The sequence below is a fragment of the Caloenas nicobarica genome, chromosome 2 (assembly GCF_036013445.1).
Source record: "Caloenas nicobarica isolate bCalNic1 chromosome 2, bCalNic1.hap1, whole genome shotgun sequence".
Lineage (NCBI taxonomy): Eukaryota > Metazoa > Chordata > Aves > Columbiformes > Columbidae > Caloenas > Caloenas nicobarica.
Window position 1 is genome coordinate 790,420 of NC_088246.1, and position 13,998 is coordinate 804,417.

Below are 13,998 nucleotides of genomic sequence, written 5' to 3' on the forward strand. Positions count from 1 at the left end.
GGTAGGCGGCACTGCTCCGCGCTCCGCTCTCCGCGCCGCTTCCCCGCCCGCTGCCGCCGAGCCCGGAGGAGGCGGATGCAATTCCCCGGCTGCCCCTGGCTCCTCGGCGGGGCGGCGGGGCCCGGCCCGCAGCGCGCAGGCACCGACAGCGGCCCCGGCCCCGCTCCCGGCCCCGCTCCCGCCGCGCCGGCCGCGCTCCGCTCCGCGCTCTCCCCGCCGCCGCCCGGCCCAGCCCAGCGGGGCCCGGCCCAGCTCCGCAGGGCCATGGCCGAGTGGGCGCCCGCCCAGGTAAGCGCGGCCCGGCCGGGCCCGGGGGCAGCGGGGGCAGCGGGAGCACCGGGAGCGGAGGCGGAGCCGCCCCGGCCGCCCCGCCGGCCGCCCCCGCTCCCGCCGCCCCGGCCGGGACCCTCCGCGGTGCCCCCGGCAGCCCCTGCCCGCCGAGCCCAGCGACCCCCGGCGCCCTCCAGCCCCGGGCTGCCCCGCGGACCTGACCCGGGCTGCCCCCGTGTCCGCGGGTTGTCCCCGGGCACCTCTGACCCGGGATGTCCCCAGGTCCCTGCGATGCTCATGGGCGCGTCTCCCCCGTGTCCCCCGGCTGCCCCCGCGGACCTGACCCGCGCTGCCCCGTGTCCGCGGGATGTCCCCGGGCACCTCTTCCCTGAGGAGTCCCTGTGTTCCCAGGCTGCCCCCCGAGGACCTGATCCAGGACGTCCCCAGGATGTCCCTGGCCACCCCCGACCTGGGACGTCCCCAGGTCCCTGCGATGCTCCTGGGCACCTCTGACCTGAGATGCCCCTGTGTCCCCAGGCTGCCACCAGGGACCTGACCTAGGATGTCCCCAGGATGTCCCCGGGCACCTCTGACCCGGGATGTCCCCATGATGTCCCTGGGTACCCCTGACCCGGGATGGCCCCAGGATGTCCCTGGGCACCTCTGACCCAGGATGTCCCCGTGTCCCTGGAATGTCCCTGGTCACCCCTTCTCCAGGCTGCTCCATGTCCCCGGCTGCTCCCTGCCCACCCAGCCCCATCCCGCTCCCAGGAGGCCCCGCAAGGGATGGGGACATGAGGTGCTGGGGAGCGGGTTCCCTGGTGCTGGCCGGTGTCCCATGGGAGCAGTGACCGGTGCTGACTCTGTGGCTGCCATGGCTGCACTGCGGTCCCTCCCCAACCCACCCAGCCCGAAGGACACATCCCACCCAGCAGCACCGGCACAACCGCCTCGTCTGCCCCTCGACGACCCCTCAGGCCTGTCCCCTCCCGGACCTCAGACCGGCCCCAGCAGCTCCCTCCTGCCTGGGCAGCACTGGCCGCTCCAGGGACCGAATCCTGCCCGGCTGAGCTGCTGGCACAGGGTGACCGTGGTGGTGGCCGTGGGGCAGGTCCCCAGTGGTGCCAGGGCTGGGGGGCAGCACTGCTGGGGAGCGGTGGGCGCCACACGCGGGGGTCCCCAATGGGGGCGGTGGGCAGCGGCAGGAGAAAACGCCCGATCAGGGGGAGCAGCACCCGCCTTGGGGCCGGGTGTCCGGGCACGACCCGGGGGGGTGACCACGGGCACCCTCCCACCCGCGCCCTCCCCACGGCCCAGGTGCAGGAGTGGAACGTGGACGCCCCCCACCTGATGCCGCTGCAGCCGCCGCTGCTGCCGGAGCGGGCGCACGTGCGGGAGGCGCAGCTGCACTCCGCAGAGGCCTCGCTCTGGACCGTGGTGGCCACGGTGCAGGCGATGGAGAGGAAGATCGACCTCCTGGCCACCCGCCTGCTCAGCCTGGAGGGCCGGTCGGGCACGGCCGAGAAGAAGCTGCTGGACTGTGAGAAGACGACCATGGAGTTTGGGAACCAGCTGGAGAGCAAGTGGGCTGTGCTGGGCACCCTCATCCAGGAGTACGGGCTGCTCCAGCGGCGCCTGGAGAACGTGGAGAACCTGCTGAAGAACAGAAATTTCTGGGTGCTGCGGCTGCCCCCCGGCCCCCGGGGCGAGGTCCCCAAGGTAACGGCTCCAGGGGGATTGCGGGGGGACCCTCTTGGGGAGCAGGTGCCGCTGAGCTGCCGGGGGCTTGTCCCTGCAGGTGCCGGTGACGTTTGTTGACATCGCCGTCTACTTCTCGGCAGAGGAGTGGAAGAATTTGGAGGAGTGGCAGAAAGAGCTGTACAACAACCTGGTGAAGGAGAACTACGAGTCTTTGATCTCCCTGGGTAAACAGCCCTTTTTGCCCTGGTCCCAGATGGCAGGGGCAGTAGCTGCGTCTCCCCGGTGGGTCCGGGATGGGGTTGTCCCCCGATGGTGGCACTTACCGTGTCCCTGAGGCCTCTCGTTTTGGAGGGAACCCTCTGTGGCTCGTGCTGTGTGCATGGGAATGGCATGCCATGCTGTGCCGTGCCGTGCCGTGCTGGTGCTGCCGCGTGGGGCAGCCTGTGCTGCCCAGTCCCGGGGAGCAGGAGCGGGTCCCTGTCCCCCAAAAGCAACACCCTGAGCATCTGCACCGCACGAGCCTCCCGGCACGGAGCTCCTGCTGAGTTTAGGCAGAGACGCCAGGGCCTGGCAGCCCGGCATCCCTCCCACGTCTTGGTGACGAGGAGGGTCGGGCGGTCACAGCCGCGGTGCCAGCCCCACTGTCTCCCCGCGCAGACGGTGCCCTCTCCAGAAACGAGGCGCAGCCCCGTGGCGAGCGCGGGGACGGACCCTGCATCGCCGAGCAGAGGGACCTGGAGCACAGGGAGCTGCCGCCGGACGCCTGCGCGGGTGAGGCACCGCTGGGGGCAGGGACAGCGCCGGGTCCCCTGTCCCTTTGCCTCCCACCTGCTGTTTCCCCCACCATGGGGACGTCCCACTCCTTCCCCGGTGGTCCCGGCTCCGTGACGCTGTTTTCAAGCTGCAACCAGACTCTGCTCCCCACCGTGTAACTGGGGCCGCCACAAGTGACCCCGGAAAATGCCCCATCACTGATGTGCTGAGGGTCTTGGGCATCCGTCACTGCCGGAGCCACGTGTCGCCCACCGCCACCACATTGTGTCAGCGCCCATGGGCTGTGTCACAGTCACCTGTCCCCATGGGCTGTCCCAAGGCGACCCGTCCCCATCAGCTGTGCTGCTGTCACCCATCCCCACGGCTGTCTCACGGGGGCCCATCCCGGTGTGCCGTGCCATGGTCATCCATCCCCATGGGCTGTCTCACAGTCACTCGTCCCCACATCTCCCCTGGGGGTGTTTGATGCCCCATAACTGATGTGGAATGGGAACGTCCCCCATGGCCAGAGCCTGGGGGTCCCACACCCCGAGTTGCAGTGGCCGTGGGTCGCACCAGGTGGCCACATCCCGACACCGGCCAAGTCTCTCCTTGTGTGCAGAGCCGCTGATCTCCACCTCCGACATCCTGTCGCGGATCAAGCAGGAGGTGGCCTTCGTGGGGGAGCAGCAGTTTGCGGAGGAGCGGGGGATGCCTGCGGACCCCTGCGCGGGTGAGCTGTGCCCGGCGCTGGCAGCACCCGCCGCCTTTCTGGGTGCAGACGGTGGCTCCGCGTGGCTGAGTCCCCGTCCCCGTCCTTCCCCGCAGGCGCGGACGCCCTGATCACAGCGCACGACTTCTTGTCGTGGATCAAGCAGGAGGAAGAGCCGTGTGTCCGTGAGCCCTGGGAGCTGCCGGACAGGGAGATGCTGCCGGGTCCTGGCCCCGGTGAGCAACGCTGAGCCCCGCGGGGCTGGGATGGGGCTGGAGGGGGGGCGGAACACCCACCCAGGCTGGGCTGTGGCTTGGGGACATCCCTGGTGTCCCGGGCAGGCACTGATGGGAGCTTTTCCCTCCTCAGCAGCCGGCGAGGGGCTGCTGGTGAAGACAGAGGAGCGGTGTCCCCACGCCGAGCCCCCCGAGGAGGTGGGTTTGCCAGGTGGCTCTGGGGAGCTGCTCTTCCCCGGCGCCGGCTTCGGGACCCCTGAGGGACAGGCAGCGGTGACGGTGGCGGTAACAACAGCGGCAGCTCTGCCGGCACAGCACAGACTGGGCAAAGCCCCGGACCCGGGGGCCGAGGTGGCTGTGGGGGTCCCCAGCGCGACGCCGGGACCTGCCGAGGAGCGTCCGCATGGCTGCGCCGAGTGCGGGAAGAGCTTCAGCGGGAAGAAGAGCCTGCGGATCCACCAGCGCAGCCACGCGGCCGAGCGGCCCTACCCCTGCGCCGAGTGCGGCAAGAGCTTCAACTGCCACTCGGGGCTGGTGCGGCACCAGATGATCCACCGCGGCGAGCGGCCCTACAAGTGCGCCGAGTGCGGCAAGTGCTACAGCCGCAAGGAGCACCTGCAGAACCACCAGCGGCTGCACACGGGCGAGCGGCCCTTCGCCTGCGCCGCCTGCGGCAAGAGCTTCATCCGCAAGCAGAACCTGCTCAAGCACCAGCGCATCCACACCGGCGAGCGGCCCTACCAGTGCCCGGCCTGCGGCCGCAGCTTCCGCTACAAGGAGTCGCTCAAGGATCACCAGCGGGTCCACGGGGCCGAGGGGGGGCCCCCGCCGCTGCCCCCCCCCGGCATTATGCCCCCCGGGGATTAGGGGCTTGCCCTGCCGTGGACTGACACCCCCCCCGGCACCGGGACGGGAACCGGCCACGCAGCTTCCAACCAAATAGAGGCACCCGGCCGGGGCGGGGGGCACTTGGGGAGCCCCGGGGGGGCCATGGACCTGCCATGGACAGACACGCTGTGGCCCCCGCCGCTCCCCCCACCAGCCAATCTGGCTGCACAGGATGGGGAGCAGCCCCCCCGCCACATCCCCCCGCTGCCGTCCCCCCCCCCGCCTGCTGCTCTGCCCCCCAAAGCCCCCGCCGCTGATTTTTACTGCCCCCCGCCCTCCCGCTCTGTACAGTGCTTGGGGTGTAGTTTTGTATGGACTGTGCGATACGGAATAAAGTTGTGCTGGGCTGCAGAGCCTTCGTGCCCCCCCCCAGACCCATGGGGTCCTCACGTCCCCTGGATCCTGCCCCATCCTCATGTCCCACCTTCATTTTAACCAGCTGAATCCCCCGCAATGTCACCAAACTGCTCCCAGGTCTCTCCTACCCTTCATTTATGTCTATAAATTATTTATGCATGGTTTTAACCACAGCCATGGAAAGCTGTGCACCTTCCCCAGGCCCCCCTGAGATGAGTGTCACTGTCCCCTCGAGGGACACGGTCCCCCTGGGAGGCCCCTGGGTGGCAAAGGAGCTGCCGCTGAGCAGGGACATGGCCACAGGGGTCGTATGTGTGGGGCTGGAGCTGCCTGGGGACCCTGTACACACCTTGAGGACCCTGTGCACCCCTTGGGGACACTGCACACTGTCCCCAAGCTGTGCCTGTTGTGCCCCCACCCCAGAGCCACGCAGGCAGCTGAGGCTGAGCCCGGTCAATCCAGCCTGATGCTGCAGGTCCCGTTCCCCCCCAGCTTTGATCCTGGGGTCTCCCAAATGAGTGGGGTGACAGTGGGTAACGTGTCGTGGCAAACGACCCCGTACAACGGCACAGGAAGGCTCACGGTGTGGGGGGCGCAGCAGGTCTCCCTCGCCTGGGACCCTCCAGCACCGAGCCCACACACAGAAACAGCTTTTCTGTTTGGTTTTTTTGGGTTGGTTTTTTTTTTTTTTAAGGATTTTTTTGGGTATTTTTTTTTAAACAGAAGTTTATGGTTATATGCAAATTAGGTCATTAAATGATTTGCATAAAATGTTCGCACAGCAGCGACTAAGTGTTCCTAACTCCCCAAACCACCCCCCCCCCCGAAAGGTAGTAATCCTACTCGACTAGCGCTGTCACGCGTGTCCCCGCTGGCTCGGGGACACGGCTGCGGGCGCGGGCAGCGCTCCCGGGCGCTCGCACGTCTTCACACACCACTCGTGTCACCGCCCGCGCCCCCCTTGTACCTTCCCGGGGTGACCCGGCGGGGTGGCCGCACATCCCTCGCGAACCGTGACCACCGTTTCCCCACGGCCACAGCGGCAGTGGGAGAGCCGCAGGCACAGCATGTCCTTGGCGGGACAGTGTCCCCCCCCGTCCCTAGCTGTTGGTGAGGAAGAGCCGTCTGTGTCTGGAGGCAGAGCCGCGTGGTCGGCCCCGGCGTCGCCCCCGGCCCCGGTTCCCCATGGGGCTTCGGCTGGGCACGGTGGTCTCTCCCCAGCCGGCGGTCCCGGCCTGGGGCTCGGGGAAGTTAGGCTCGGCTTTGGGCTGCTCCAGGAGGGGGCTGGGCTCCGGCCGTGGCTCGGCCGGCGGCGCCTGGCTCTGCCGGGCGCTGGCCCGCTCCTGCCGCAGGTACCGCAGCTCGTCACGGATGTCCGTCAGGACGCCCAGCAAGCGGAACTGCAGCTCGCGGTCGCGGGCCCGTTCCTCGCGCTGGGTGGCTCGTTCCTCTTGCCACATGGCCAGCTCCTGGTGGTACAGCTGGTCCCACTGCTCCTCCAGGTCCAGCAAGTGGTGGATGTTAGTCCTCCAGCTCTCCCGGCGCTCCTCACGCAGGCGCGAGCAACCCAGGCGGCGCGGGGGGCCGGGGGCGGCGGGGGCATCGCCCGGCGGGGAGGCGGAGGAGGGCAGTGACTCCTCGGTCAGGGCGCCGTGCAGCGGGGAGCGCGGTGGGGGCTCTTCCTCGGCCGGCGGCTTCTCCCAGGTGGGGCCCATCAGTACCCTGGGCAAAGCGCCCATCTCCGGGCCCCCCGCCTGCTCCTCGGGGTGCGAGGAGTCGAGCCCGCGCGCCAGCTCGGACACCCCTTCGTGGCTCCAGTCCGAGGGAGCGTCCACGGGGTTGAGAGGGTCCTCGGGCAGGGAGGTGACGGAGCCCTGGGAGCTGCAGCGGCGGATCAGCATGGCCTGGCGGGACAGTTTCATGTCTTCCTCGGCAGACGTGGGGGCTTCAGGCGCCGGCTGTGTCCCCGTGGCCCCGCCGTGGCCCCGCTCCACCTCCCGGCCCTCCCGTTCCTCCTCCTCCGACATGGAGGCGTAGGAGACGAGAGACTCGTTTCGCAGGGACGGGGAAATGGCTGACATGTCCGGAGTCCGCAGCTCCGGTCCCGACTCGGCTGGAAGAGAAGAGAAACCCTCCGGTGAGCCCCGGCCACTGCCCCGGCACACGGACACTCCCCAGGGACACAAGAGGCCACCGTGCCCGTCTGTGCCACCTCGCACACCCCAGGCCCTGCGTGACACAGGGACTGCCACAGCCTTCGCCTTCCCTTGGATTTGCCGCCTTCTCCTGGCGCCCAACAACCCTCAGCCGTTACCAACCCGTAGCTTTTGGGGCAAACAGGATCGGTGTGTTGAACTGCCAAGAGCATTTTATGCAAATCATTGAATGACCTAATTTGCATATAACCATAAACTTCTGTTTAAAAAAAAAAAATCCTCAAACAAACCTCGGAAAAGCTGTTTCTGTGTGAGCACTCGGTGCTGGAGGGGCCGGGGCGAGCGGGACCTGCTGCCCCCGTGAACCCTCCCGTGTCACCCGCCCTGTGACACGGGGTCATTTGCCCCACAAGTTACAGTTTTGTAACTGCCGAGGGTGGTTTGGTGGCAGGAGAGGGAGGCAAATCCACGGGAAGGCGAAGGCCTGGCCGTCCCTGCGTCCCCTGGGGACTCGCAACGCAGGACACAATTGAACAGGCTGGAAGCGTCTCGGATCAGGGTGTCCCCCGCAGTGTCCCCACCCCCAGCGCCATGCTGAGAGCTGCACCGCGCTCTGCCAGCAGCACGCCGCTGCGCCGGGACCAGGCTCCCGCTGCAAACCGTTGCCGAAATCCCCGCAGGCTTACCCGAGCTGCTCTGGCCTTCGCCGCGGCTGTACTCGCAGATGACGGAGGGGTCGGGGCTCTGCACCGCCAGCCGCGGCACGGCCGAGCCCTCCACGTCGGGCAGCGCCGAGGGCTGCCCGTTGGTGTCGATGTAGATGCTGGGGTGGCTGACGCCGGGCTGCAGGTGCATGAAGGATTGCTTGGTGGCACCGGGGAAGAACAGATCTGTGGGACAGAGAATCCAGCCTCAGATGCTGTGACAATGGCACCGGCAGCTCACGTGGACCCTGTGGAAGGGTGCCGGGGGGTCCCCATGGGACCTTGTGGGGAAGTGACACTGCATGGGGGACACAGCGGCTGTGTGGGGGACACTGCTGCTGCGTGGGGACACAGCGGCTGCGTGGGGGACACCACCGCTGCGTGGGGGACCCTGCTGCGCCGAGGTGCAGATTCTCCTCCTGCAAGGCCAGCCCTGATCACTCGTCCTCATCCTCACCCCCCACCAGGAGCATCCCGAGCCCTCCCAGCCCCAAGGGGCTGACATCCCCGAAATGTCCCACGGGACCTTGTTCCCGGAGCACAGGGATCGTCTGCTCTGCGGCAGGAACCGGCGACTGGTCCAGAGCCAGCCCGAGCCTGAACCAAGCGAAATGAGACCCGTGTCACCCACCCGTCCCCACCGAAACCTGATGGGCTGAGCTGAAAGCAAAGAGCGGAGGAAGGAGCAGGAACAACTGACCCTGGTGTCCCCAGGGGACACTGAGAAACCGGACACGTCCCCTGTGTGAGGGACGGGGGTGACTTCCCTCCTGGCTGGTAACAAAGCCCAGCTGGGGCGAACCCACAGGCTCAGCCCCGCTGCCAAGTGACGATGTCGGGTCTTTCGCCAACGTCTTCCCCGAGTGTCTCCTGGGTAATGCCTGCTTAATGCAAACCCCCAAGAGCAGGACGGGCTCTGGGGGAGGCCAAGACCCCCATTTAACTCTGCAGGCAGCGGAGGGCTCCAAAGCAAAGCCCCAGCGAGGAGGCTCGGCCCCCCGGGACCCGCCGGCTCCCCCCGGCCACACACGGGTGTGGGACACCACAGGAGGACGGTGTGACCGCACATGGCAGCAACTGCTCCCGCTCCCTCTGACCCCAAAAGGAACGAGGGAAATAAAATCCCATCCCATTTTTCACCATCTGCCTTTAGATGGTATCCAGCAAGACCAGGTACCGGAACAAATTAAGGAAAATCAAGCCAAAACAGGACCCGCCCGCACAAAGTTTAAGGTGTTCCTGTCGAACTTGGGTTATTTCCGTGGTGGATTTTTAACTCCAGCGCCTGCAGTTTCCAGCCCCGGTGCTTTGCTACTCAGCTACGCCAGGACCACAACCCTGCTGCACACCGTAATCCCGACACGAACCACGTGCAAGAGCAAAACCCCAACGTCTCCATCCATGATCTGCACCGCGCCAGCCGGCACAGAGCGCAAACACTCGGCAGAGCCCGGGGTGACCACAGCCTGGTGACGTCCCCAGGCGGGACATCGCCCGGAGAGCGCGGGTAGGGACGCAGCATGGGATGCTGCTGCCACAGCTGTCCCCAGAAAACCACCGCGACTGACCTGGGTCCAAGATGATTTCGGGCTCCGAGTCGTGGCTGGCCTGCAGGAAGGTGGAAGCCACCATCTTCTCCAGGGGCGTGAGGCGCGGCTTGTGGAGGGGCCCGCCGGCACGGTTCATGGGCAGGTGCTTCTTGGAGGTGATCTTCTTCTTGACGTCCAACCGCAGGTCGCGCCACTTGTGCTTGAGGTCGTCGATGGAGCGCTCGGTGTAGCCCAGGAAGTTGACACGGCTTTGGATTTGGGTCCAGAGCTGCTTCCGCCGCACGGGGTGAGCCCGCAGGGCCTCGGACCCGTACAGGGCGCTGAAATGCCGGACCACATTCCAGACCAGCGTCTCAGTCTCGTCATTGGAGAAGTTGGCCTTCCTCTTCCGGCCAGACGCTGGCATCGCCTGCGAGGCTGCGGCAGAGGTGGAAGGGGCACAATTGAACCTCGGTCCCCACTCCTCTCTGTCGGCTCCTGGGGGGAACATGGGGCTGCGGGAGCCCGAGGGAGCCGCGGAGGAGGGAGCCGAAGCAAGAGCCCCCGAGGCATCCATGGCAGGGGAGGCTTGGGCCGGGGAGGATCTAAAGAGCCGCTTCGGCACACGGCGCGGCAGGGGGGCACCTCATCCCCTCGCCCCGGCTCGAGAGCACCTGGGAGGGGAGAAAAGGAAAGGGCAGCGGTGGGTGGCGGCGGCGCGGGGTGACGGCGAGGGCCCCCGGCCCTCTCCAGCCAGAGGCACCCGGGGATCCCGACCAGCTACCGCGGGAGGGGCGGTGGTCACGGTGCGGGCGTTGGGACCACGGTGAGGCCACAGCATGTGCTTTGGGGCCACAGCGAGGGCCTGGGGGCCACACGGAAGGTGACAAGGAGCACCCCGGGGCCAGGCTGAGGGTGATGGGGAGCACCCCGAGGCCACAGCGAGGGTCTCGTGGGCACCCTGACAGCAAGGGCGAGCACCCCAGGGCCATGGCCATGGCCTCTGGGCCACAGCGAGGGCTGTGGCCATGGTGAGCACCCCAGGGCCCCAGCCATGGTGAAGCCCCAGGGCCCATGGTGAAGGCCTTGGCCATGGTGAGCAGCTCAAGGCCATGGGGAAGCCCTTGGCTGTGATGCAGGCCTTGGAAATGGTCTTGGCCACGGTGACACCCTTGGGGGCCCAGTGAGCATTTCAAGTTCCCAGTGAGAACTTGGGGCCACAGTGAAGCCCTTGGCCATGCTGAGCGCCTCAAGGCCACGGTGAAGACATTAGTGGAAGTCTTGGTTGTGCTGAACACCTCAAGAACCCAGCGAGGGCCCTGGACCCACAGTGAAGACCGTGGCCACGCCAAGTGCTTCAAGGCTGTGACAAAAACCTTGGCGAAGGCCTTGGCCACGGTGAGCACCTCAAGCTCCCAGCGAGGGCCTTGGAGCCATGGCAAAGACCACAGCCATGACAAGTGCTTCACGGCCATGGCCAAGGCCTTGGTCATGGTGAGCACCTCAGGCTCCCAGTGAGGGTCCCAGGGTCATGGCCAAAACCATGTGCCTCCAGGAGATGGCCAAAGCCTTGACCATGTTGAACACCGCAAGCTCTCACAATGGCTTTCAGGCCACGGCAAAGACCAAGAGCATGGCAAGTGCTTCGAGGCCATGGTGAAGACCGCGGCAAAGGTCTCGGTGATGGTGAACACCTCGAGCTCCGGGTGAGGGCCTTGGGGCCACAGCAAAGACCACGGCGAGTGCTTCAAGGCCAGGGTGCAGACCCTGGCCATGGTGGACACCTCAAGCTCCCACTGAGTGCCTCCAGCCCCCGGCAATGCCCGTGGCAGAGCCCCCGGCCCCGGCGAGGACCACGCCGTGCGCCCCGGTTGGGCTGCGGCCCCCGGCAGAGCCCCACGGAGCCCCCTCCGGCCGCCCCCTGCGGGGCTCGGCCCCTCGCCCACCCTCCCCCCGCCGCACCGGCCTCTCCCCCCGCAGCGGCCACCGGCTCCCGGCGGCACCCCCGGGGCACGGCCGGGCCCTTCGGCGAGCAGCTTTTGTTCGCGCTCCCGCCGGGTACCGGGGACAAAGGGGCCGCGGCCGCTGCGTGCCCCCGGGGCGGGGGGCGGGCGGGAGGCCGGGGGGCACGCACCGGTCCCGGGCACAGGCCGCTCCCCCCCGCGCCCCCCCCAGCGCCCCCCGGGGCGGGGCGGCGGCGCCTACCTGTGCCGGGACGGGCGTGCGAAGGGGGGAAGGGGGGGAGCGGGGGGGGCGGCGGCGGAGGGGCCGGGCCCGGAGGGGGGCTCAGCTCCGGCGGCAGCGGCGGGTAATGGCTCCCGCCTCGGCGGAACTCGCCTTCATTTCCTCCGCCTCCGAGCGGCGCGGCGCGGACCGGGCCCTGCGCGCGCCCGCCCGTGCGCGCCCCCTGGCGGCCCCGCCGCGGGAACCGCGGGGGAGTCCCGCGGGGTGCGGGGGAGGGAAGGCGGGAACGGAGCCCCCCGCCCCCGCCCCCGCCCCGCGGCCGCTGCGCGCGCCGGGGAGACGCGTGCGGCCCCGTGGCTCTGCGAGCCGGTGGGGAGCGCCCGGTCACCCCGGTCCTGCACCCCCCGGTGCTCCTGCACCCCGCGGTTGTGCATTTCGGTGGTGATCCCCCGGTGCACCCCGGTCCTGCCCCCCGCCTCCTGTCCCGGCTGCTGCTGCAACCCCGCGGTTGTGCATCGCGGTGGGGATCCCCGGTGCACCCCGGTCCTGCCCTATCCCCGTCCCGGCTGCTCCTGCATCCCCGGGGTTTTGTGTCCCGGTGGAGATCCTCCGGTGCACCCCGGTCCTGCCCCTCCCAGTGCTGCTGCACCCCCGCGGTTGTGCATCCCTGTGGGGATCCCCCAGGGCACCCCGGTCCTGCACTCCCCTGGTGCTCCTGCACTCCCGTGGCTTTATGTCCCGGCAGGGATCCCCGGTGCACCCCGGTCCTGAACTGCCCCCCCGGATGCTCCTGCACGCCCGCGGTTGTGCATCCCGTGGGGATCCCCGGTGCACTCCGGTCCTGCACCCCCTCGAGTGCTGCATCCACTCCGTGGCTGTGCGAGCCGGTGGGGAGTGCCCGGTCACCCCGGTCCTGCATCCCCCGGTGCTCCTGCACCTCGCGGTTGTGCATCCCGTGGGGATCCCCGGTGCACCCCGGTCCTGGCCCCCGCCTCCTGTCCCGGCTGCTGCTGCACCCCCGCGGTTGTGCATCCCTGTGGGGATCCCCCAGGGCACCCCGGTCCTGCATTCCCCTGGTGCTTCTGCACCCCCGTGGCTTTATGTCCCGGCAGGGCTCCCCGGTGCACCCCGGTCCTGAACTGCCCCCTCGGATGCTCCTGCCCCCCCGCGGTTGTGCATCCCGGTGGGGATCCCCGGTGCACCCCGGTCCTGCAACCCCCCGAGTGCTGCATCCAGTCCGTGGCTGTGCGTGCCGGTGAGGAGCGCCCGGTCAACCCGGTCCTGCACCCCCCGGTGCTCCTGCACTCCGCGGTTGTGCATCCCGTGGGGATCCCCGGTGCACCCCGGTCCTGCAACCCCCCGAGTGCTGCATCCAGTCCGTGGCTGTGCGTGCCGGTGAGGAGCGCCCGGTCAACCCGGTCCCGCATCCCTCGGTGCTACTGCACCCCCGCAGTTGTGCATTTCGGTGGTGATCCCCCGGTGCACCCCGGGCCTGCAACCCCCCGAGTGCTGCATCCACCCCGTGGCTGTGCGTGCCGGCGGGGAGCGCCCGGTCAACCCGGTCCTCCATCCCCGTCCCGGCTGCTGCTACACCCCCGCGGTTGTGCATTTCGGTGGGGATCCCCGGTGCGCCCCGGTCCTGCCCCCTCCGGTGCTCCTGCACCCCCGCAGTTGTGCATCCCGGTGGGGATCCCCGGTGCACCCCGGTCCTGCCCTATCCCCGTCCCGGCTGCTCCTGCATCCCCGGGGTTGTGTGTCCCGGTGGGGATCCCCCGGTGCAGCCCGGTCCTGCCCCCCCCAGTGCTGCTGCACCCCCGCGGTCATGCATCCCTGTGGGGATCCCCCAGGGCACCCCGGTCCTGCACTCCCCTGGTGCTCCTGCACCCCCGTGGCTCTACGTCCCAGCAGGGATTGCCCAGTGCACTCCGGTCCTGAACTGCCCCCCCGGATGCTCCTGCACGCCCGCCATTGTGCGTCCCGGTGGTAATCCTCCGGTGCACCCCCCCAAGTGCTGGCATCCACTCCATGGTTGTGCATCCCGGTGGGGATCTCCAGTGCACCCCGGTCCTGCACCCCCCACCGGGTGCTGTGTCCACCCCATGGTTGTGCATTCACGTGCAGACTCCCCTGCGCGTCCCATCTCTGCCCCTCTGCACCCCAGTGCCCCCCCACTGTCCCTGCACCCCCAGGGGAGCCCCATGCACCCCCGTGACTGCACATCCCTGGTGGGCCCTGCCCTGCACACCCCTGGGTGCTCCTTGCACCCCCTTCCATTGCACCCGCAGTACTCACTGTCACTGCACCCCGGGGGAGCCCTGTGCACCCCCATGACTGTGCGTCCCCGTGGGCAGCCCCTGTGCACCCCATCCCTGCACCCCCTGGGCACTGCTTGCACCCCTGTGATTGCACACCCTGTCATGCACCCCCCAGGTGTCCCCTCCTTTGCACCCTGATGTCCCCACCTCTGGTACTCATTGTCCCTCCACCCTCGAGGGAGCCCCTCGCATC

General features: G+C 68.7%; 2 protein-coding genes across 3 annotated transcripts; one reads left to right on the forward strand and one right to left on the reverse strand.

Annotated features, from left to right (window-relative positions):
- The first annotated feature begins 237 nt into the window (after positions 1 to 237).
- On the forward strand, positions 238 to 4,835 carry LOC135986211 (zinc finger protein 282-like). 2 transcript variants are annotated; one of them, XM_065630085.1, is made up of 7 exons: positions 238 to 288; positions 1,588 to 1,989; positions 2,069 to 2,195; positions 2,629 to 2,742; positions 3,347 to 3,457; positions 3,553 to 3,672; positions 3,806 to 4,835. In XM_065630085.1, the coding sequence occupies exons 1-7, from the start codon at positions 265 to 267 to the stop codon at positions 4,537 to 4,539; spliced, it is 1,632 nt and encodes a 543-aa protein (XP_065486157.1). In that variant the 5' UTR covers positions 238 to 264; the 3' UTR covers positions 4,540 to 4,835. The 2 variants fall into 2 exon arrangements, with proteins under 2 accessions (XP_065486157.1, XP_065486158.1); XM_065630086.1 differs by having other exon boundaries at positions 3,809 to 4,835.
- Positions 4,836 to 5,745: 910 nt separating this feature from the next.
- On the reverse strand, positions 5,746 to 12,442 carry LOC135986338 (uncharacterized). Its single transcript, XM_065630315.1, has 5 exons — positions 12,180 to 12,442; positions 11,512 to 11,849; positions 9,346 to 9,744; positions 7,760 to 7,963; positions 5,746 to 7,030 (listed from the first exon to the last, which is right to left on the reverse strand). The coding sequence occupies exons 1-5, from the start codon at positions 12,440 to 12,442 to the stop codon at positions 6,018 to 6,020; spliced, it is 2,217 nt and encodes a 738-aa protein (XP_065486387.1). The 3' UTR covers positions 5,746 to 6,017.
- Positions 12,443 to 13,998: the final 1,556 nt, after the last annotated feature.